Raw genomic sequence first — 24959 nt, 5'->3', positions numbered from 1 at the left:
CACGAGAAGTGATCCATACCTACTGTATATAAAAGGTATAGAGCTAGTAGGCTAAATCACCCTACTTAAGGTATTGCCAAGGATATCATAACCAGTGGATCTTCATAACACACAAATGGCCCCTAAGGTTTGATCACATCCTCTTCCGTTTGACACAGAAGCACAGCGTCGCTACCAATGTCCAGTCTATACATGGAGTTGTTTATGTCCATTCCTATGTACCTGAGCTAAGCTGGGGATAGAACTGGGGCAAACTGGGCTAAAGCAGTGGTTCTCAAACTTTTTTTGAGAGGACCCTCAGTTTGATATTCATTAGATTAGACCAGTGGCTTTCAACCTTTTTCATATGAAGGCCAATTATTTATTTGTCATTTGAGCCACGGACCACCCTGTGACGACATTTAGACATTTAGTTGTGTAGACTTCTTGTAAATTAACAGTAATGTACGTTCGTAGGCGATTCTTTCATCATTGAGAGCGTAAAATGAATTTTACACTTTCAAGAGTTAAAGATCTATGAAGGTCTATTTGGTTACCAACTCTCCATCATTCAGATGAGGACCACATGGAACCCCCTCATGGACCACTGGTTGAAAACCACTGGATTGGACCATGCCATAAGACAGTGTACGAATGTTCCATTCTTACACTGTCAGAGTTACAGTCCAATAGTATAAGGGTCCACTTGGTTCCCAACTTCAGTATCAATCATTATGCCTTTGAAACCCCCTCAAGGACCACTGGGCGTTCCCGTACACGTACATACCCTACTTTGAGAACCACTGGGCTAAAGAATGATGGGAGAGCTACAGTACAGCCATGTAGTAAGCCGTAGCAATGGCACAGGCAGGGTGGGGTGGGGGCAGGGTTACGCTAGCAGTGATGCCAGTGCTGGCTTGCTCTGTTGTGGCTATCTTGCAGGACGGAGTGCGCAGCTGCACGTGTGGAAGACCTGCTATCTTCTTTTCCTCACTTGTCTTGTCATCAAACAGTCTATGTTGTCCGGACCTGGGCGTGGCGTGTTTTGGATCTGAAGCGACAGAATATTAGGAAAGGATCACTTAAGTGAAGGAATGTGGTAGGAACAACATGAAAACAGGTCACTGTGTGCGTGTGTGTGGGTGGGTAAACATTACTTGGCTGTTTTATCAGAGCTCTGTCTGGTTTGAGATGCACTTCTAAATTGACCCTCCAATCTGCAGTAGATTCCCCCTGCAGGCTGCAGACAAACGAGAGAGAGAGAGACACACACACACACACACACACACACACACACACACACACACACACACAATGCATCATTAGAAAATGCTAATTCCTACCCCTGTACAGTTTGAGACCACCACACGCACCACATCACTTCATATACTGTACAGTATTTATCTGGTGATATTGTTTTGGTGATTGATCATGAAAACAATAAAGATCGAACCTCCTTATTATCTTTAGATTTACTCTGGTCTTGATCTCCAAACCTCATCTTGGTCAGGTGACCAGTGATTTCCACCATGCGACGCTGGTCTGAGACACGTAGGGAGCAGAGAAGAGAGACAAAGAAAAGAAGAAAAAAAAGATTGTTGTGTAATTATATGTATAAAAAACGTACACAATGGTGTCGACTCAGTTTTACTTTTGACTTCGATTCAATTCAACTCAAGCTAAATTCATGTTAACACATGAATATAGTAATACAAATATCCACACCGTGGCATAGCTGTTTAAAGCATAAGACAAAGGCTGGACGTGTTTTAAATTATTTCCATGGCGGTCCTTGATAAGAGAACAAACAATACCTTCTTCCCTCTGAATATCCTGGTTGTATCTCAGTGCGCGAGAACTGTCCCATTTGCTCTTCTGAAGGCTCACTCTACAAAAACACAGACCACAACCATCAGGGTATGGGTAACACATACGCAACACGTTGAACACTATGCTTGTAGATCTGCTATTTTTCTATTTGAGGTATATAATATAAACTAAGTCACTCGTTAATGAGAAAAGTTGTCCATAGACTAATGGCTGAGAAAATAATCGACAGCTGCATCCCTACTAACTACACACCAGAACACCGGCACCAGAGCAGATTCTAACTGGCACCGCCCACAACCTGCTAGACAACATGGTAAACTGAGGCGCCTGAAGCCTTGGCTTGCATTGGCTACAACGATTCTGACGCAGATGTGAGACCGTGCCGTCAGACTCAAGTCTGTGTCACAAAATTATCCCTTGTGTTTGCTTCAGTATGCACTGAATCATTGCATACTGTCCAATCCAATCAGCAACTTTTATTTTCTAACCCAGATTGGACCCGGGTCTCCTGTTCTGTGTATATCATCTGTATATCACTCATCCAAGAAGGAATCCCTGCCTGGCCAGGCTTATGATCTATAGGAAGTACAGTGTCCTATAAACCTTTAGGAAGTGATGTAGTTTACTCAGAGTAACTCACATGAAAGGTGTGTTGTCCCTTGACAGTGCCTGTGAACATGGATAATATATATATTTCTTTAAACTCTGAAACCACAGCAGAAAGTACAAAGGTAAAGTATGTACCAATACTCTACCACGAGAGTGAGTCAGACTAGATTATACAGTGTTCTACCATATGACAAAACAAAGAAAATAAATAATGCATTTTGGCGTGTGAAAGGAACAGAGGGACTCACTCTGTCTGTCTTTTCTTTGCGTAGAACATTCGGTGAGGACACTTGCCTTTTCAGTGGCCTGTTGGCCCTCTTTGCTTTCTTCGCAGCTGGAAAACAAATATACAAATACACTTGTCACTGTTAAAGGACCACTTCAGTCATTTTCAAACTAGCTTCATATATATGGTCCTCATTAATGCGCATTAAAATATGGTACCATTTTTGTCTACCCCGTCTGTGTCTCTGAGGACGACTGTGGAAAGTTCAGAAACCTGCCTACCAGTGGCATTGTTTGGCAGGTTTCTCTTTTTCATATATGTTTGTATTAATAATTAGCAATGTTCCATTATAGCATTCTAACTTTCCAGGTAATACAAAGCCTGCAATTTCCATTAGCTTGGATTCCCCATGGATGATGATGAAAATGGTGCCATATTATCATAAACATTAGTGAGGACCAATTATATGAAGATAGGTTGAAAATGGGTGAAGTCTTCCTTCAATGAGCATGGACTGGACTGCTCCATCTTACATGGCCTTTTCCGCCATCAGGTGGCTAAATAGAGCAAATCCACCCAAATGTTCTGAAAACTAAATTTTAACTCCTGAAATTTAATTCACATGTAAAAATCAAAGAAAAATAGAGAACTAATTATAAATGCAACGATGCAACACTAAACCAATTAGATGATTGTTAATTGTATACTGTATGTAAACAATGTTAAAGTACTAATCATAATTAGCACTTCACATTGATGAAAGTCTGTGACATCATAAGGGTGTAACAACATACATTTATTACACTACAATGTATCACATTATCCGTGATATTTCTATCCTACTCTACTCTACATCAATCATAACTAATATGGACACTATAATCACTGACCACAGTTCAGAACACAGAATAGAATAGAATAGAGGCGCTTTTCGGTGCTGACCCTAATGGGAATAGCAGCTGTGGAACTACTAATGTTTATGATGTTAACTCTACTGCAAAGGGGTTATGATAATTACATTACTGACTATGTTAACCACTGTGATGTTTTGATGTAAAATGAGTTAGTATTTATAAAACCTTGTTTTTTGTACAGCTCCTCTTCATCGCCCACCTCATCCTCGGTGACCTCTGACCCCGTCGTGTACTCCTCGTCCTCTGACAGGAGGGACTGCTGCCTCTGGCAAAGGTCAAAGGGTAGAGGTCAATGTGAATACGGACACAACAACTCAGCGAACAACACCAATCATGTAAATATTTGATTCAGCTGATTTTTCTGAAGCGACGGGGTAGAGAAGTTACATTCAAGTTACGTTTCATAAGAGTAGACAGGTGCAAAACGACACTGAATAGAGCAGTGGTTCCCAAACCTTTCAGGTCGAGACCCAAAAGAGAGATTAGACGTTTGCCTGGACCATTACTTCTTAATTATTTATTTGTTTATTTTAATTTATGGGATTTCTTAGATTAGTTTATTTAAGGCCCAATTGCTTCTCGCCCATTGACTTGCATGTTATATGACAGACTTTCCCATGTAAATAATCGATCATTTCAGGAGCAAAAGCTTCAAAATCTCTTTTAAATCTATAGTCAACAAGGCCTGCAGTAGGCTAAGCACTGGAAAAATGTGCATGACATCATTTCAATTAACTAAGTCTAATAACACAGGGAAATGTTAGCCATTGTTCACATGGTGCTCGTCTTTCACAAGCTTCATGGGCTTTTTATTGAACAAACAGAATGCACAGGTGCCAATACCCACCTGAGCAAAATTCTAACATCCGTGAGCACATCTGTGTAATGTTAAGCTGTGTAATATGTGTATATGTTCAACAGGTGCACGCCTTGCTGTTTAAGTAGATTTCAGCACGGTAATGCACCCTTTTGGGTTTTCTGGGTATGTGGAATCTGTCGCTGGTTCATAGACACCATCGCGTTATCCTGGTATTCCTATTCTTGCTAATAATGTTGCAAATGATTGTGTGGGCAGGCAAAATAACATTTGGCAGCTATGGCAGGAGATGGAAGCTTGTTCAATTTAGCAACGGTTGCTAAGCATTGGACAATCGCTTTTGGGGAGGGATTTAGCAAAAGGTCAAAATGAAGAAAAGTGATACAACATAATTTATACACTCCAGGAGTGTAATGCAGTGTTTCTCAAACCTTTTCATGTCTAGGACCCCCAAATTGCTATGTATTTGGCCGTGGACCCCCAGCTGAAAAGGTTTTGTACCGGAGACTCCCAGAAGAGAAGACTCATGTTTAAAAATAGCAGAAGCATAATCTCGCAACACGGCACGAAGTGACGCGCTGTGAGCTATGTGTGCTATTTTTGTATAGCCAACATATAAATGGATAAAGTGGTTAAAATGATTGTGACGCTATGTTAACTACTTTTGCTAGGGACCCCCTGGAACCCTCCCCCAAAGGACCAATGATGTAATGATGAACATGAAGGGAGAATCCTACCAGTTGCAGACTCCAGTTTTTCAACAGGGAGAACTAACAAAAGAGAAAGTAGGTGAAGTTAGAACCGGAGGATAGAAAGAGAAAAAGAGATAGAGAAAGAGTGAAATAGGAAGAGGAGGATGAAGAGAAGAACCTACAGTGCTGCCATCTCCTCTTAGCGGTCCCAGCAGACCTGGCTCCAAGAAAACGTCACTGTCCAGAGCCTTGGTGGATCCACTGGACGAAGACTCTTCAGTCCTGACCAGTGGTGGAAAAAGTAAAACAAAATGTTTTACTCAACCCATTTAGACCTGTTGTAACCTATAGGTTGTCATACCTTTCAATCCGGGAGCTTCCTCTGTGTCTCGTTAGTTTTTGCTATACAAGTAGCAACATAATTATTATTATTTTATATTTGAATAAGAATTTCTAGGTTTTAAGAAAAGCTTCTGGTCTAAATGTAAAAGTATCAATACTGCAATGTAGAAATACTGTGTTGAAGTCAGTAATCCGATTTCCAATCACGTGATCGGATCGGGACAACCCTATTTTGTAACTAGTCAAGTAACTAAAGTTTTCAAATCATTGTAGAATAGAAGTACAATATTTGCCTCTGAGATGTAGTGGACTAGATGTAAAAGTATAGAAAAATGGAAATACAGTAATAAAGTAAAAGTATATCAACATTTTACTTAAGTGCAGTACTTGAGCTAAATGTACTTAAGTTTCCACCACGCGCACGCATGCACGTGCACACACACACACACGCGCACACACACAGAGAGAGAAAGAGTTGAAAATCACAAATTGAGGCTTTAACCTTTGCTTTTATGAAATTATCCAAGACCATTAGGGGTTTTGGAAGATTCTTCTGAACATGTATTCTATCGATAGTTTGAATACTTCAATTAATCTTTCATCTTAAAATAACAAACAATCGAAAATAGACGATCTACAAGCTCAGTTTAAAAGAAATTGGGTGCACGACATGTTTGTTTACATGGAAGACTTCTATGCAATGAAATCAGTTGTGGCGACTGAGTACTTTAATGTAGCCAGAATGACACACACACACACACACAAAACAAATGATCTTGAAATAACACGCACACACACACACCCCTCTGGTGATGGAGCGGTGGACACACACACCGCATCTCTGTGCAGAAGGAGGTCGTTGAGGAGTTTAGTCTGGGCTGAGGTCACCTGGTCCCCTTCACTGGTCTCCTCATCTGGTACACTCACTATGTGGTCTCGCATCTTGCAGCCCTGAAGATGGAATTGACACAAACACACACACACACACACACACACACACACACACACACACACACAAGGAAATGAATGTCTTTACCGCTGGTAGCAGTGGCTGGAACATCCAAGTTCATTGGCCACTGTCAAGCAGACTGTTATATTAAACATGTAATTACTTTTCCAGCTCGTTAGCTGGAGGTCCAGTCTGTGTGTGCATTCTTACAGACCACGTCCAATCACGGACCACAATTTAACATCAGCTTGTCCGTACGCAAGGATTTAACATGGTTTTGTAATTATTTCAAGGTTAAAGAAATCATATATGGCTCAATTACAATGGCTAACGGGTGGGTGGGCGGGCCGGCAGGCAGACCTCAGACTCAGCCATAACCATATAGTCCCCAATGCAGAGTGTTGTCTAACCTCAATGTGTTGTCATGGCATCGGCCAGAAACAAATCAGTTCCATATATATGGGGCAAAAAGGGGCATGCCCATATATGAGCATAATACCAGGGGCGTTTCCAGGAATTACATTTTGGGCAGGCAAGATGTGTTAAGTGCCGTCTCCCCGCGTACAATCGTAGCACTAAAGGTTTTCAAAGAGATATACCTGCCAGACGAGTAGGATACAAAGGCTGAAAGGCATGCATTTACATTCCAATGGGTGATCGAGGGTCGCGCTCTACCGCAACGGCCAATCAGCTGTCCACTAATAGTTCTCAGGTCTTGTTTTTGTACTCAGGTGTATGTATGCCTGTCCTCGCCTTATTGTAGATACGCCTTTGGCATATACTGATCAGCAATCTCAATCAAACAAATGTGGGCATAAATATATAGTATAACGATTATTCGTCATGTAAAAAATAAAAAATGTAATGACCTTGACAGACCTGTGTGCGTGCGAGTGTGCGTGCGTGTGTGTCTACCTTGGGCATTCCTGTGGGGTCAAAGCGGAGCACCCTCTGGTTGCAGCAGGGGTAGATGCCCGTTCCATGCCAGCCTGGCTCTGAATTCATGCCAGGATACATCACACTTTCTGGGTGGTACTTGCAGTTGGTCAGTTCTGCACACACAAATACCTATATACACGCACACACACACACCACACAGTGACAGAGACAAAATGTTTTTATAATCGTCATGGGGGCCCGCCCAAACGATCAACCTCCATCAGACTAAAGACAGTCAGACTAAAGAGGTCCTTTGTCTACCAATCGACCTTGAGGCTTAATCAGGAGATGTAGTAGCCACAGGATAATCTAAGCGGTGGATATTGCTCATGTCTTTATGTATGTAATTTGTCCTGTTTGTGTTTTGTTATGTGTTTCTGCATACTTGGCTGCTGTGTCGCAAGACAAATTTCAGTGTGAACTGACAATAAAGTACTATATCATATCATATCATATATCCCCTATGCCACACACACACTGGTGACACTGGGTGTCTTTGAAAGAGTCTAGGGATTCACATTTCTTAATGGCTGATGGTAGGACGATGATAACTCCATCTGTTGTTGTGATTCTGGACTTCGTTGACATTAAAGGGAAACTTCACCCTTTTTGCAAAAAAATATATGTTAATGACGTTTAGAAGGGGTCTTTATGTGTGTAATATGTGGTTTTAGATATTTTAGATGTTAGCAGTGTCTCTGATGTCATGGACACTGGGCTCACTTACTTCCTGGACTTTGTCTCAGTAAGACAGCCCTCCCCCTATCAACAAGGAGCAGTGCACCAAAGCATTATGGGAATTATAGTCCAGGAAGGAAGTGAGCAGGGGCACGGTGGCACAGTTGGTAGTGCTGTCGCCTCACAGCTAGAAGGTCCTGGGTTCGATTCCCGCTCGGGGCGCTGTGGGTGCTGGCGGCGTGTTTCCTCCTCCGCGTCATCAGTGCCCATACCCGAAGGCGGGGTTGGCGAAAGGGCCTTTCTGTGTGGAGTTTGCATGTTCTCCCCGTGTCCCCTAGGGTAGATACCCTCACAAAAACATGCAGTAATCCTGGTCTCTAAACTGCCTCCCCCTGGCCAGCCGGGGCGCCTGATGGAGGGAAAAGGAACTGGTTGGAATAACGTGTTCCTTCCATGCGCTACGTCCAACCAGGGAAACTCCCCCCTGTCAGGTGTAAAGGAGCAACTTGGACACTCAAGCATGAAGGAAGCATGAGTTAAGTCCGTTGCTCTCCCCAGGTTGGCGGAGGGTGTGTAGAGCCCAGGATCACATTAGATGATTGACACAGGGGTGAAAAATGGGTTACAAAATTGTGGGATAAAAAATATATATTAAAAAAAAAAAAAAAAAAAAGGAAGGAAGTGAGCCCAGTGTTTTTTTTGCAAAAAGGGTGAAGTGTCCCTTTAAGTCGGGTACTTTCACACAATAAAAATGTGAAGTCTTAAAAAGACGAAGGTGGCCGCACACACTCGTAGCCAAAGTGCCGATACTTTATTGGAATAGGATGCAGCGAATAAAAACCAACGTTTCAGCAGATGCAACTGCCTTCTTCAGGGTGGGTACTTTCACACATACACACTCTGTAAGTTGTTCCCATTCCTGACTATCTGGAAGTACAGTACACTACAGAACCATGGCAGATGTCTGTTAAGGATAAGAGTTGTAAACATTTAATTATGGACACTTCACATCTTAACATGTGTTCATAATTCTGTTTTTAGCAGACAATTTTTTCTCTCGCAATGTCTTTCTCTCTCTCTGCCTAGAATCGGCCCAAGGTCTCAAATGGGTTCAACACAAACACACACACACACACGCCTACCTGCTGACAGCGGGAGCAAGTGAGGTAGTTGATGGTACCCCAGATTCTCCAGTAGACCAGGACCCAAGACTTGAGATCCTCATACAGACCAGTGATGTAATCGTGCACATCCCAGCTCCTCTGTCTGAACACACACACCCACACACACAAACACACGCTCATGTAGACACAGTTTGAAGTATTTATTTACATGCAACTAGAGAAAATAAGAAAAGGCACGATAATACTACAATGTATTACTGTGCGTATATTAAGCGATCCAGCACCTGGTGTGAGAGTAGACGACCTCTCCATGGTCATCGATGTTGATCTTCCCTGGTACACAAGAGATCTTCCTCTCCGTGTCTTTGTTCAGCAGCTTATGGCACAGACCACACCTGTGTTAGGAGACACAAACATACAAGAGTATTACACCGGGGCTCCACCGGGCGAGTCAGCGTCGCGTCTCCGTCACCGCCAGGGAATGTTCCCTTTTTAATCAATGAAGGGTGGCTCCACTGCCCGCGTTGCGTTGCGTTGTGTTGCGTTGCGTGACTGCATTAAAATTGCCCCGGTTCGTTTTTTGACGCAGCGTGTCCAGTGGAGCCCCGGCGTTAGGCTTTAAAACACTTTTAATCTAGCATCCCTATGTATATATTCTGCATCCTTTCTCACACAATAGCAGATCTACAACCTCACATGGGACTTGAATCATCTCCAATCTGTTCACAGTGCACACAAAATAAACCTGATAATTACATTCACACCACTTGAAACTGCACACCAGTAGCACAACAACAACAACAACAATAATAATAATAATAATAATAATAATAAATATAATAATGCATTTTATTTACAGAGTGCTACAGGATTAAAAGCATGGCAGAAAAAATAAAACGGCATATGCAATGGAACCCAGCTCGGCTACACTAAAAGGGTCAAGTTAAAACTAGGCAAGAGAAAGTAGTCATTCAATCACTAGACGCCATAGAAATAACAAAAATGATGGGAGCTTGCACAAAAACTAATTTCACAGACTGTTTCATACCTGTAAACCTGTGATGCGAGTGTGACTATAAAGTTGATACTGATTCTTGTCGTCCAGCAAACCAAACCAACACACTGTTTTTTTTCTACACATAATACAAACATACATGAACTCTGCCTCTACTCACCTGTAAAGAGTGGAAGCATTGCCGGGAGAATCTCTGTTCTGGTAGTTGGGATCAAAAAGATGTTCAATCTTCTTCTGGAACAGCTTGCTGTTGGAGGTTAAGCAAACACAAGAGATGGCTGTAACTCCACACCCTGTATACATGCAGTCTTTTAGATTGTGTCACAAGGCTACAAAAGGATATTTCAATATTGTGTCATACACGATACACAGTAATAGTAATCTCCTCAGTGTTCATTTAACTCAAATGGAACCAAATGGAGCTGCCACGTACTGTATAAGCAACATGTTAGTTTTTATTTGTCATTACCTTTCCTTTTTCCTCCTAATTTAGCCCATTCTGTCACTGCCGTTAGCTTGGGGAGGGTAATAATAATAATCAATCTTTATAGAGCTCCAAAGTCTGACGTAATTAAACGTCCTTCCTGGGGCACTTTTTACCTACCTTACCTACTTTTTACCTACCCATTCTGAATTCCCATTGACTTTTCTTTTGTTTTGACTATTGTAAAGGATACAGAGACAATATCCCAGAGACCTTCTTATTTTTTTTACCACAATGCTTATAGAGCGTCGCAGTCCCGCCCCCTTTCAGAACGACGAGTGGCCCAGAAAATGATTCTCCATAAATTTTCTCCATAGGCTTTTCAAAGTATTTATTTAAAGACGGTTATGCCGCAGACAAAGCCAACTCGGATTGTGACAAATCATGACAATAATTACAATGTTTTGAGCCGATCAAATAATTAGTAAGAAGAAAAACAAAACAAATAGTGTTGTATCCTGCCTTTATTTTCTTCTTTCAAATTATTTGATCGGCACAAAATATTGTTTGTTGTCATGATTTGTCACGATCCGAGTTGGCTTTGACCGCGGCGTAACCGTCTTTATATAAATACTTTTTGAAAAGCCTATGGAGAAAATGAATGGAGAATCATTTCCTGGGCCACTTGTCGTTCTGAAAAGGTCTATATGAGATGATTTTAAGAAACCAAATATTATTCTCCATAGAGAACATACTCCCAGCAACCAGGGGACGAGCGAGGGACGTCAGGACTTCTGTGCTCTATTGTCCCCAAAGGCCCAAAGGGACATTAAGTCTTCACAGTATGTTCAACACCAAAAAAAAAAAAACACACTTTCCCCACTGTACACAGAACCATCCTATCGGTGGGGCAGCTTGTTTAATGGAGCAATGGATGAGGGGACAAAACTGCTACTAGTGCAGAAAACTACATGCTTGTGTTGTGAGACACACATGGAGCTCCTCCATCGAGAAAAGATACAGGCTATGTTCCCCAGAGCGCTGCTGCCCGAGAATTGAACCTGAGCTCTGCAGTGTGTGAATGTGTGTGTGTTTCTTAACATTTGCAACTGTTATACTTTATCAGGGGAAGACAAGTTATACAAGCTCACAACACGTTGCAATGAGACACATTATGAATGTAGATCTAGAGATTTAGAGTAGGGGAAGGGGGGGGGGCGGTGTTAGTATTGACCCCTGGGTTCCTAAAGAGGAAATGTGCAACATGGAATATATATGACTCGTGATAACACAGGATTAAGATTCGGGGTGATCTTTTTGCTGTATCCTGTCTATAAAGGCCAGTCCACACCAATGCAACTCCTTGCAACCATTATCCCCAAACTGTTTTGTTGCAAGGAGTGGCGACTAGTTGCATTGGTGCCGTCTGGCCTTTAGAGAAAGACCCGTAAACAAAAACGTCAACCAATTGGCAAAAATAAAATGGCAAACGAGCAGTCATGTTAATCACCTGGAATTCTAATTGTGGTTGTTCATAATCCTGTCCTCCTACCTTTTGAACTTGTCTTTTCTGTCCCTGATGTCGTCTGCCTCGTTGTGGGTGAAGAGATGGGCAATACGCATAGCCAGGTTGCTGTTGATGCAGTTCATGTTGCAGGGTGTGGCCACGATGGCACTCATGTGTTTGTGGCAGTACTGAATACACTCCTCCACCTGATGACGCACGGACAGAAATACAGGTGTACACATAAACATACTGTATGCATGAATGTACAGAAACACACGGTGTGCACGCTCTCTCTCTCACTCTCACACACACACACACACACACACACACACACACACACACACACTTTGAATGGACACCTTCATTTTTTTTTATATACCTTAGTGTAGTGGTCAAAAGGTTCTAATATTGACTACAAACTCACTGTCTAGTGCTAGAACAGTCGGTATGTTTATATATTTTGCAACAACCATGCAACATTGACATTACATACTGTAGAAGCTATCTATGGGCCTATTGTTTTTCCCAGTACAGGAGAGTTTATCCAAATGATCTGCTCCAAGCATACAGTAAATTAATTTGCAAGTTAAGTTAGGTGAAGACATTGATACACAGGGCCACTTTTTGGACTGATTAGTCTGATTAGCAACATTGCTGTACAAGTTGCCTCATTTTCTTTCATCTTAGAATCAGCTTCAGGATGCAATTGGTTTCAGACATGACATATCACCCTAACAATAGTATATCATCACCCTTACAGAGTAGTGTGTGTTTAAGAGGCTCCAACAGAATACAGCCACATTTACTATATATTTGACATGCTCTCCCTGATACATGAGGAAAACCAAGGGCTTCAGCTCGTACCACAAAACCAGCTCACATCACAACACTTACTAACGTATCCATCTTCAAGAACTCGGAGGAGATCAGGATTGAGATCACATTGCTGGGCTCTGTAAACCAACAAACACCACGTGACCAACCAAGCAGAACCCCACAACAAACAAACAAACACTGCAGGTGACCCAGCAGGCACAAACAGTAGCACCTTTAGTGAACAGAAGTCAAAACACCACAGGTCCACACGCACAAGCATACACAGTATTTAACGACTGTAATTTAGCTGTCAATGTGGTATCTGGTGTTGGTCAGGAGGACATTATTCCCAGAGTTTTACCGAGCCTGGGCTTCTCCTTGTTGCCTGTGTCCGTGGCCGCGTTCCTCCGCACGTAGTTCATGAGCCAGTCAAAGATCTGTACATCACAGTGAACGGAGATGTCCACCTCTTCCCACCTCTGGGCATCAACGGAGAGATACTCTGCAAAGTAGCGCATCTCTTTGATTAGAAGATCTCTGGGACATGTGAAGTCCTGCTTCAGGTTTTTGGCTTCGTCGCACACGTGGATGACCATGTTAGGGCTGTATGAGAGATAGATAAGACATTGAGGTTTCATTCCACAAAATTACATAAAATATATTTGTCTGGCTACATTTTGTCTTGGATTCCTGTTGAGATTAAACTCATTCTTTGCATTGGTCCTGCATTTAATAACTTGATTTCTTGTGCCTTGAATGTACTAATGACCAGCAAGCCTCACAGAGAGTGATATGCATGGATTGGAGTTGCCTTAGCTGAGGGTTTGATGTGTCCAGTGTACTGATGAAATCATATCAGTTCAGTGGTTCTCAAAGTGGGGTCTGGGGACCCCCAGGGCTCCTTGGAATGGTTCATGGGGTCCCCAGCAGAGTTGTGGTTATTTAAAAATGGCATATATACAAGCTCACGTGGCATCACTTGGTACCGCGCTGTGAGCATGTATGCATGCTATTTTTTAACATTCTTTAAAAAACTGCAGCAGTCTGGTACTTTGTAAAGACTGTTGTCCTGAAAGCACTTTACTTAAATGGGTTGTGAATGTGAACTGCTGGTGGTGAGACAGGCTTTTGCACCAGGAATTGTATTTTGAACATCCAATGTGTCGCTTTGCTCCGGATGTGAGCCAGGTATTTTTGTTTTTCCAGGTATATAAAGAGCCAAGGCAAATAGCAGAGAATGACCAGCAGAGGGCGAGTTGACATTATAGCGTTATACAGAATAGATTGTGTAAAACATCTGCTTCCTTGCTCATTTCCTAAGGACAGCCTTTACCATAATTAATCAATTATATCAATTAAATTCAGATGATTGGTTGGGCTGGTTTCACTGCAGAGGTGAAGTTGACCGGGGTCCACCAGGGGTCTCTTCTCTTCTCTTCTCCCCTCCTTTTTTCCCTCTACACCAAATATCTTTGCCGAAAGTGTTGCGAGTTTGAATATGCCCAGAATAAGGACACTATTGTTCACGTGGTTAACTTACTCTCGTGGTTTCTGAGGTCCGTCCTCCTCCCCTACTGGGATGCTCTTCTCTTTCTTCTCCACAGCTCCAGTCGTGACAGAGGGAGATGTTTTCAAGCCTGCAGAGTAACAGCAATAAAGGAAAGTGACAGCAATAAAGGATCATTATTGTCGCTCAACCCTTTTGCTTAACAACAACTACATATTGGCATCGAGCACTACTTGTCAAAATGGTGGTGGCCATAGGGTCTGATATAATAATGAATTGCATTTTTATAGCGCTTTTCCAAGTGCTCAACGCGCTTTACAATGGTTCATTCATTCATAAATTGGGAGGTGAAGCGGTGAACAGTTGACGGCGACGCCAGCGTCCTCACTTCCCACATTGACACACCAATGGTGGCAAGCTCACACCGACCATTGGAGGCAATGTAGGGTTCAGTGTCTTGCCCAAGGACACTTCGACATGTGGACAGGAGGAGCCGGGATTCGAATCGCCGACCCAGGGATCATTGGACGACCTGCTCTACCTCCTGAGCCACAGCCGCCCTGTTATATACCCTGAAGAAGGCATTTTATTTGTTGGTAAATTAAAATAATGTTGATTGCATTGTGGCTACGAGCTCGAGCTGTGCTTTCTTTTCAACAGTTTATCTCCCGTAGTCACTGGCCACCACCTCCCCATGTTGGTGTGCTCTCTTACCCTATTGTTTTCAATAGGGTATGATATGACATGATACACTACTGACTTTGGCCACCAAGTGGCTTCAAAATGTGGACTTTGACTGAAATGTAGAATTTGGTGTTGAAAAGGCCCCAACATAATCCGCCCCAGTCAGAGATGCTCTTGTAGTTAACCTCATTCACCCTGATGTCCCTATTTTGGGCATATATAGGTGAACATTTTCCAGAAATATCTACATATTTTCATGCAAAATATAGGCGATCTGTCGCATCTTGACATTGTAGATTAAAGATTGTGTATGTTCACTATTCCTCATACCACAAAGTATACTGTATAGGGCTTAATAATAATAGTACTTAATAATAAAATCACACCCGTGTGAAGTGAGGGGCGCTCTTATCATACATCATCTCATTCAGGCCAATCACAATTTGCGTCCTGACTTTTGTCTTCAATGTTTGTTTACACACTTTTGTCTTCAATGTTTGCGTTTACACAGACCCTCAACACTGGACATAGTCATACTGCAGTGTACATGCACAACCCAAGTCATACTGTAGTCAGTGTACATGCACAACCCAAGTCATACTGTAGTCAGTGTACATGCACAACCCAAGTCATACTGTAGTCAGTGTACATGCACAACCCAAGTCATACTGTAGTCAGTGTACATGCACAACCCAAGGTGGCACTCACTCACCTATAGCTTTGCTGGCACTCTGATTGGCTTCTGCCTCCGCCGTGTCCACCGTGTCCAATAGCGTGGACTTGATGTAGGAGGACAGCGAGGACAGGCTGTCGGAAGGAGAGGAGCCCCCTGCTGTAAAGACATTACACTGGTTGTCCACGTGAGGGAAGCCCCCTGTGCTCTTCAACTCCTCGAACCGGTGAGCGCACTGCGAAAAAGCAGGGTGGTTCAGTATCACTTGATTTATCCCATCAAGACCTGAGGCCGATTCTACAAATGCCTTCTAAATCAGTAGCTCACACTTTCAAAAATAGTAGATGTACAAGCTCGTGTGAGCTTGTACAGCATTTGTATGTCTGCTATTTTTTTAATTGGCAATGTGTGACGTGAGGGGCTCTAATATTAAAGTCTAACTCATGTTGATTAGGTGATGTAATGGTGATGTAAAACAAACATTAAACGCCATTAACAATAAAGAGAAAATATGACGTAATGAGGCACATTATGACGTACATTTTCCCTTCATTGTCAATGGCGTTTACAAAACAACTAAAGACAAACATTAAACCTGTGTATAGGAAGCTGTCGCCCCTCAAAAATCTAGAATGACAAAGATGCTTTCCTGTTTTTTTTTAAGATATTTTTTTGCGGCTTACGCCTTTTATTGATTTTTTAAGGGACAGATAGTAGGCTGACAGGAAACGGGAGAGAGATGGGGGGATGACATGCGGTAAAGGCCGTGTCGGGTTCGGGAGTCGAACCCGCGGCACACCGCGACTGGATCACCAGTCCGGTGCCCAGACCGTTACGCTACGGCCTGGGCCCTTTCCTGGTTTAAGAAATAATATGGTATACGGTATATGCTCTTCACTGAAAATAACACATCGAGGATAAAAACACAATAATGTCAAATACTTTCCATTGTGGTCCTTGGATTAATGGATAAATATAACAACAAAGAGCAGACATTGGCACATTCATATAAAACACTCTGATAATTGGTAGTGTTAACTTAACTCTGAGAGTTACAAATGCATAATTTAACACTGAGGACTTTGTGGCATGATGTGATGTGGTCTACAAATTAGATGTCATATGGGTGCCCACACATGTGTCATCTGCGGCCGAGCCTGCCTCACACGTGCTGGTCTTCTCAGCCACAGCAGAAGCTGCGTCAAGACCTAACTCAAGATATAGGTCTTAGACCTGACACAAGACCTAACACAAGATATCCATGGTCTTCCGAGACTGCGATGCTGCTGCTGATGATGCATGCATGCATTGATAAATGGATAAGTCATGTGATGGATGGCTGGATGGATGGTTAAATATATCCTGTCCAGTATCACAGTTACCTCCTTTGGAGTGAAACCAGGGACGAGCTTGGCAACATTGTCCCAGTTGATAGGCTGAGACACACCCCACAGAGAACTCAGCACCATGTCCAAAACCAGGACATTGTTGTCATATGGAAAATTGTTGTTGTCTGAGTAGAAGCGACTCATTTCTAGAGGGTCAGAGAGAGAGAGAGAGAGAGAGAGAGAGAGATTTGGATCAGAGCTTAGACCAGTGGTTCTCAAAATGGGGTCCAGTGACCCTCAGTGTTCCTTGAGCGGAGCTGTCACATGGTGAATGAGAATGACCCATATAGGTCTGTACCCCTATACAGGTCAATTTGGTTCCATTCGTAACCTGGCTCTCAGGACTATAAGTTAATATGTCTGAGAACCACCGGCTTAGACAATGTAGATGAATCATGAATAACCTGATATTAGGTGATGCTAATTAATTCCTTTAAAAGAAAAGCATAGCAAGGTGGGTAGATCAAGTTAAAATATACATTCATTATAGCCAAGCTTCCTCTGAAGTTTCAATATATTCAGTATTGTTCAGTTTATAATAAATATTGTACAAAAATACAACATGCATATTAGTGTATATATAGGTCTGGTCTACTGAATTTTAGTATGGCTACCGGTATTCCATTACATCACTGCTAATAAACGTTAGCATGTCCATTGGTCAGGCCGATCCCCTGTCCTGAGTCCTCCCCATCATGGCTGAAATTGAATGCAGAGAGATGTGAGTCACTCTCTGAACGCAGTAAAATAAAACACAACTATATCACTTACCTGTTTTGCGAGAAATACTTGTCTGTTCTCTCGAACAGTAAACTCAATCGATGCTCATTTTATGGCACTACGTCTGGATAAGGATGGCTCATAACCATAACATCGGGTGTCTAGCTTAGCATCACTCGGCTAACTAGCAGCACAGCAGTTGCTTTGCTTAATTTGTGATTGCAAATCTCGCTGTAGTGTGTACAGTATAAAAAGGTTTTAATATTATATAACTATTTAATTATAATTACAATGGAACTGAACATCATAGTATAATTAGAAAATTGCTAGCCAATCGCGCTTAGAGCGCTGCTTGGATGGATCTGCAGCTGACTGCGCCGTTCCTCTTGTCGCAGTGCAGCAGGTGAAACAGGCGTCCTGGTTGCTATAGTGACCGCGGTCACCTCCTTCCGTGTGCAGTCACTGTCTCAGAGTCTAAAAACTACTATAGAGAGTATGGGCATGCTTAAAGTGAATGGCACATCGAGTGGCAAAGCAACATGCAAAGTGAGTTTAACATTGTTTAACGTCGTTTAATGCAATCAGATCAGGACTTTTCTGTTTGGATGCATGGGTTGTCAAGGCCAGAAAGTAGTAGTTTTTTTTGTAGGCATTCCTGCATAACTTCAGGGTTTGATGTCACGCGCATACCCTCTATTCACAACGAAAAACACAACAACCACCGAAAAAAACAAGCCAGTTTTAGATTTTTTTTTATTCAAAATAATTGTTTTAAGTATTTACAAAATTACAATAGCCTATTTTATAACAGGTTGAAGGTGTGCAAAATTGACCTCGTTTTGAAAAGTAGGCATGTTAAAGGACCACTTCACCACTTTTTAACCTATCTTCATATAATAGATCCTCACTAATAATCATGAAATAATGGCACGATTTCTTTCTACTCAGTCTGTCTCATAGGACGGCTGTGGGCAGTTTAGAAACCGCCTTCCAGGCATCATTTTTACAAAAATATTTAGATTTCATTATTGTGAGAACGATGGCTTCCATTTTCATATTGCAACTTTTCAGGACTAGAAAGCCTGCAGTATTTATTAGCTTGTATTCCCCATCGATGATGTCTTTGGAAGACGGTTTCTGAACTGCCCACAGCCCTCCTATGAGACACAGACCGAGTTGAAAAATAATTGCACCATTTTTTCATGATTATTAGTGAGGACCTATTATATGAAGATAGGTTGAAAAGTGGTCCTTTAATCCATTTTTCTTGGTAAGCAAAAACACAACAAAAATAGCTGTTTTAAAATGTATTAATTTACTTTTGCCAAATGTATTTATGCCCCGTGTGTGTATAAGGGCCTTCATCTAATACCAGAACTACTAAGGATTTTACTAGATTACATTCAAGTGGTAAGAACATTTCCAAGAACAGGCTTTATCCTTTAACTGACAGTGCACAGCTTGACATCAGTCCTTCATTCTTTATCCCCCCTCCCTCATTTCTGCTATTGAGTTAAATAAATGTACATTACAAACAAATTACATGTCTATTCAATAATGTAAGTTGGTAATCAGTAATCACATTTCTTTAAATTTGTTCAGTCAAACCTATATACCATTGAACGTTATCAAGGTACAATATCATTCTTGATGATTCCACACAGAATTGAGAAGCAAGATGCAATAACAAATATAACTAATACATTATTGATCGGCATTGTCATCATTTTGAGTCATTCTGGACGAGTACAAGTGGTTCCCACTTCTAGGCAAACATGGAAAAGCACACAGTAAAATTAAGTACATTTTCCCATTTGCATCTCCAACAGTGTGTAATCAAAGGGATCTGGATACATTTGTACACTCGGAGTAAAATTGACCACTGAGGATTTTACCCTACAGAGGAAAAAGAGCAATGCTTCACAGCTAAAAGAGTGAACATAAAGAGTGATCCAATTATATGAACACACCAACAAACATACAAATACACACCCACGCGTGAGTTTGTGCGTGCTAGCACAAGATCACAGGTCAATCTTGTCAGGGATGTTTAGCACGGTGCTGGGGGGCAGGGAGTTGGGCATTTCCAGAGTGAAGGGTGCCGATGTTTCCCTGTACACTGAATCTAAAAGATTTTCTGAGGCTGCCGAGGTAGAGACTGGGTCAAGGAGGCCTGGAGTGAATCCTGAGGCTACAGTTGGCTGTAGGCCTGGAGGCAGGCCCGTCTGTGGCGCCCCTTGCTGGGCCTGGGCAAGCCTCTCCAGCTCGGCATGCTTGCGCCCTCTCCTCTTGCCAAGGACCTTGATGTAGTTAGCCGGGACAAGGCCTGTGAGCTGTCCATCTATGCTGGCGAGCAGCCAGCCACGTAACCTAGGCTGTTGCTCTGTGCACAAAGAAGGGGACGGGAACAGAACTTTTGGTTGTTGAAATATTGCACGAGTCAAATGCAAGTCTTTTGTCAAAGGAAAACTTACAAAAAAAGAAAATTGTCCTTTGGAGTTTTCATGAATCTACTGCATCTTTGCAACAGGCGGTCATCTACTTATATTCAATACAAGAGGTCTGTTGACCATGTGCTTATAGTCTACTGTCTGTCTGAATGTATGTTCAATATGAAGGTCTGTTGTCCATGTACAGTGAATTCTACGGCCTGTGTGTATTCTGTTCTACTACCTTCTGTTCAAGTAGGGCTGGGCAATATGTGGATATTGTGATTTTAGATAGTCTGTAATTTTGTATCGTTAGCGTTGTGATGTGGCAAAAGTGTGATTTCCTGTTTAAAAGGCTGCACCACTACAGTAAGGTTTTTGCATCGTACACGCCCGTTACTTACCTAGCAGTTATATTTGCCTTTACCATTTTATAGGCATTACTGACGATTATTTTATTTAAAATTTAAAATATTTTTGTGAAAGCAGCAATAGTCATCCCCACAATATCGTCACCACATAAAGGGATTTGGTTAAAAACAATATTTAGTTTTTTTTATTTTGTTCATATCACCCACCCTATTTTCAGTTTTCAAACATTGTCAATGTTTCACTCCAATTACTATTAAAAAATAACAGTTAAAAATATTATGTTGATCATTTATACAGTTAACTAGAGTCACAATTACACACAATTGTGTAAAATCTGAAGAGATCTTCCTACATTTTTCAGAAAGGGAACTTTTTACTGGTTACATGATGCCCTAAGAAAAAATAAATACTGTATGTATTAGTCTGCAGAAGAGATTTCAGTGAAATATACAGAAGCTCTCACCTTTAGGAGCTAGATTAAGCATATCTCCAGCACGCACAGAAATCTCCTCCTCAGATGCAGCTGTGAAGTCATACTCTGCTCTGGCCACAACATGATCATCCTCCCCGCTAGCCCAGTTAGTGGCTAAGAAATGGAAAATAAATGTACAAAATTAAAACTAATACCTAAAGTAATACTTTGCTTTGGTAGAACATTTTCCTTATCTTGTGAGCTCAGTCTCACACACACATACACACACACACACATCCACCAAGTAGATGTCACAGTATTTGTGATGAACTTACTTTGTTTGTATGCATGTGCATATTTGTCATGTTTTATCATGTCTTGTTCTATGATATCTATAACAAATAATTCTAATCACAAATTCTGTTCATGAGAATGGACAATTAGAACAAGCTACAGCTACAAACTGACCATGTATGTATGAACTCAAATGTAGTTATATGATGTAAATAGAATAGTTACATGATGACATAGCTACAAATTCTACAATTAAGTCTCACCACTTTCTTCAGAGCCTGAAGTGGAGCTCAGAAGTTTCCATATCAGGTAAGGTCCTCCCAGGACTACCGCCAGAAACAAGAAAATGGGCCATGACTTGACAGCTCCTGCTCTTGGATCCTCCATCCCTGCTCTGGACGCACTAGTGGCCAGGGCATCGCTGGTACTTTCTGCCCACAAGTCCTCAACCTCTGTATCTGATCTCAGCCCCAGCAGCCTCTGTACTCGTCTATAAAGGTAGCGTAAAGTGCGCACCAGTGCAAAGGCTGAAAAGACCCGAGTGAAGTGTGCTCGTAACCGTGTGAAGTGGTTGGCAACGTCCAGCACAGCGCGGAAACTATTGTAGACTGCAGAGAAGGTAGCATCCAGCATCATGCTAACTGAGGAGAAGGCCTGTACAATGCTCTCAATGGACTGGAAGGCTCCACGGCTACTCTCCTCCGCCTGCTGTACAAAGCTGCTGGGAGCCGCGTCTGCGTGGCCGAGGGGTAATCGACTGTAGCCTCCTCCTGGGCCATAGCCACTACCGTAACTGTAGGGGCTGTACCCACCACCACCAGCATACATGGAGCTCCCATAAGGGCTGTAAGAGGAGCCGGTGAAGGAGCTGTACGCAGGACGGTAGGACTGCTGCTGAACGGGACGAGGGGGCACTGGGGGAACCACCCGTGTGAGGACAGGTGGACCGACAGAGGTAGAGGGACCTGTGGTTCCTGGGAAACAGTCTGTGGATCTGGTGAATTGAGAGAATTAATTAGAGCTAGGCAATCATAGTGACTAGTTACTATTGGTGCTACATTGGGGATGCAAATGATCAAATAAACCAAGTTGATTCACCTTATCAATCAATCATTGATTAATTGAGCATTTATATTCCTGAGAACCTGGATTTACTATTACTTGTAAAACTGAATAACACCTGAGAGGCTGAGACCACCTGAGAAACATCTTGTCCTGAAAATGCTTAAATTAAATTGCCACGGTAGACTTTACATTAAATTGTCAACTTTAACCTCATGACATGGACAGTATATTCCATAACACAGAAAGCAGTACATTTGTAAATAAATGCCTAAGTTTCACTAAATATTTACACAGTAAGAGTTCTGTTCTGATAAATAATCATCAGTAATGCCTATAGTACCCGGCCTATACCATGGCCATGGGTAAAGGAAGTAGAACAGAAGTTCAGTTAAATAATTTATAAGCAGGAAAAGACAACACGCAATATCAAGTTATTTAAAAAATCCGCCTTATCAATCATGATAGTCATATGATATACCCTGCACTTGGGATGAGCAGTTAAAGTTAAGAAGCAAAACATGTCATGTTACACTAGCCATGGTTCACATGACAGTCGTGAGTCGTCCGTCACGAGTAGTCATATTTCAGGGCTACTGTTTAGTGTTTACACCTGAGTTTCCATCGCAACTCCCATCCATCAGTAGAGATGATATAAGCTGGTCACGCAATCGCTTTCTGGTGATGGTTCTAGTAGCATTAAATTATTGAACGCGACCGAATCAGTTTCCAGGAAGCTTGGGCCTAAAAGCCACGGGTGGCGAGTTAGTAATGCTAACACGTTCACAATAAGTGAACTATTGTAGTTATGTTGTTGTCACAAGTAAGTTGTAAATGTTTAACAAATAGTTAACTTGACGGGTCGATGTGTGCAGTTGTGCACGGCCTTTAATGCACGCGCATACACTAATGTCAACACTACAGTGCTATGCTAAACTTGCATTAGCCACATCTGCGTTAGTTAGCCAAAGGAATTTAAAAAAAACATTGTTGTGAGCGAGCACATCTTTACCGGTAATTAAGAGGTGCGCTCATGCCCCCAGGAATCCGTCTCTCCCATGGTTTAGGGGGAGGTTGTGAGGACATCGTGGGGGAAAAAATATTTTCAATAAGTTGTTTTAGCTTGCGATGCTGTCGTCGCAGCTGAACCTCCTCCCACTGTGTCAGAGCGCTTCTCTGTTGACAGGCCAGAGCAATCCATTCAAGAATAAGAACGATTGTTCATCAGCAGGTATACCTGCAGTTGCTTCTATTTGACTATTTTGGCCTTGAAAGCCTGATATGTTGAAGAAAACTAAACCAGCAGAGGACGTACTGCATCATATATTTTTTAAACTGTTTAATAAAAAATAACACAGTAATTAATTAAACTCAAGAATAAAAGGACAATATCACCAGAACCAGGGACTTATGCAGGCCTGGGATTTCATAGTTTTTTAGAACCAGTTTTTTCTTGGCCTTTACAAATTACTACCAGAGTAATCTGACCTTTGGTCAAAACCTTTTTAAAAGGTTTAATAAAGGGCACAAAGGTTAAATGCAAGGCCATAGGCCAATTTAGCCCTAGAATGTCTATGATCTCATATATTCCATATGTTCCAAACATTTAATGTATTTGGAATACATGAAATGTATAAAGAATTAGATTGCAGACATTCAATTTAAAGAATTTAATTTATTTTAAGTGTTAAGAATGATTTCATTTTACACACACACACACACACACACACACACACACACACAGAACAAAGCAATTCGCCTCACTCACATTCCTGTATCTACCGACCCAAAACGTCGAAAACGTTGGCATATTGTGGACATTAATTAAAAAGCTTTTGAACCAGCAAGTGGCAGTTCTCCCTTCTTCTCCTACATCTTACTAAATTAAAACACTAATACATGTCAATACTACATGTCGAGGCTTCTTTCTCAGTGGTCCTCCACAGCTAGGGCACGATGTGGTCCTGCAGTGTGGTCGCCGTCCTATACGGGTCCTTCATCCTGGATTCTGTCTGTTCACGCACGTGTCTCCTTTGGTGTAATCCTGTCCTGGGAATACAAAAGTGTTGGAGGACTACTATACATGGTTACATGGTCTTTCGATGGTGGTCCACTCAGGTCACACGGGTCCCTTGTCCATTACCTGAGTAGAAACGATTAATAGACAGGATACCATTGATATGGTTGACTGCACGCCATTTTCTTTTCAGATGTTTTCCATGAGCTTTCTATCATCTTATTATAGTATGCAGTGTCACTGAGCAGTATGGGTGGGAGGGGTAAGGGATTTCTTTCTCTTTATTTGTCTTGTTTATTTCATTAAACACTTTCACTTTCATTTTGTTTCATAAAAAAAGTATTTCATATCATAATGTTTGTAATAATTTATAATCTGTTCAATAAAAACATATTTGACAAAAAAAGAAATGTTCCTAAGGAGACAGTGACTGGTCTGTCTACAGTCTATTAATGTTGCTCAAGAGCTACATTCCTTTTTACTCCGACTATAGCTAAGAAAATGTCCTTGGTTGTACTTGTATTTTTGGTGGACAGCACG

General features: G+C 41.8%; 2 protein-coding genes across 2 annotated transcripts; both read right to left on the bottom strand.

Moving 5' to 3' along the window:
* Positions 1-533: 533 nt before the first annotated feature.
* On the bottom strand, positions 534-17260 carry sanbr (SANT and BTB domain regulator of CSR). Its single transcript, XM_083775859.1, has 19 exons — positions 17108-17260; positions 15765-15960; positions 14402-14498; positions 13223-13464; positions 12940-12998; positions 12091-12251; positions 10275-10361; positions 9384-9494; positions 9118-9241; positions 7274-7426; positions 6212-6360; positions 5250-5349; positions 3724-3823; positions 2667-2752; positions 2450-2478; positions 1794-1867; positions 1433-1521; positions 1137-1212; positions 534-1030 (listed from the first exon to the last, which is right to left on the bottom strand). The coding sequence occupies exons 1-19, from the start codon at positions 17255-17257 to the stop codon at positions 807-809; spliced, it is 2307 nt and encodes a 768-aa protein (XP_083631985.1). The 5' UTR covers positions 17258-17260; the 3' UTR covers positions 534-806.
* Positions 17261-18589: 1329 nt separating this feature from the next.
* On the bottom strand, positions 18590-23549 carry pex13 (peroxisomal biogenesis factor 13). The gene is made up of 4 exons (XM_083775789.1): positions 23415-23549; positions 21604-22334; positions 21098-21220; positions 18590-20216 (listed from the first exon to the last, which is right to left on the bottom strand). The coding sequence occupies exons 1-4, from the start codon at positions 23486-23488 to the stop codon at positions 19858-19860; spliced, it is 1287 nt and encodes a 428-aa protein (XP_083631915.1). The 5' UTR covers positions 23489-23549; the 3' UTR covers positions 18590-19857.
* Between the last annotated feature and the right edge of the window lie 1410 nt (positions 23550-24959).

Source organism: Protomyctophum parallelum, assembly GCF_964188405.1.
Source record: "Protomyctophum parallelum genome assembly, chromosome: 10".
In the NCBI taxonomy this organism is placed as follows: Eukaryota; Metazoa; Chordata; class Actinopteri; order Myctophiformes; family Myctophidae; genus Protomyctophum; species Protomyctophum parallelum.
Note: the sequence above shows the minus strand (reverse complement) of the source record. Positions and strands in the feature narration are given on the sequence as shown.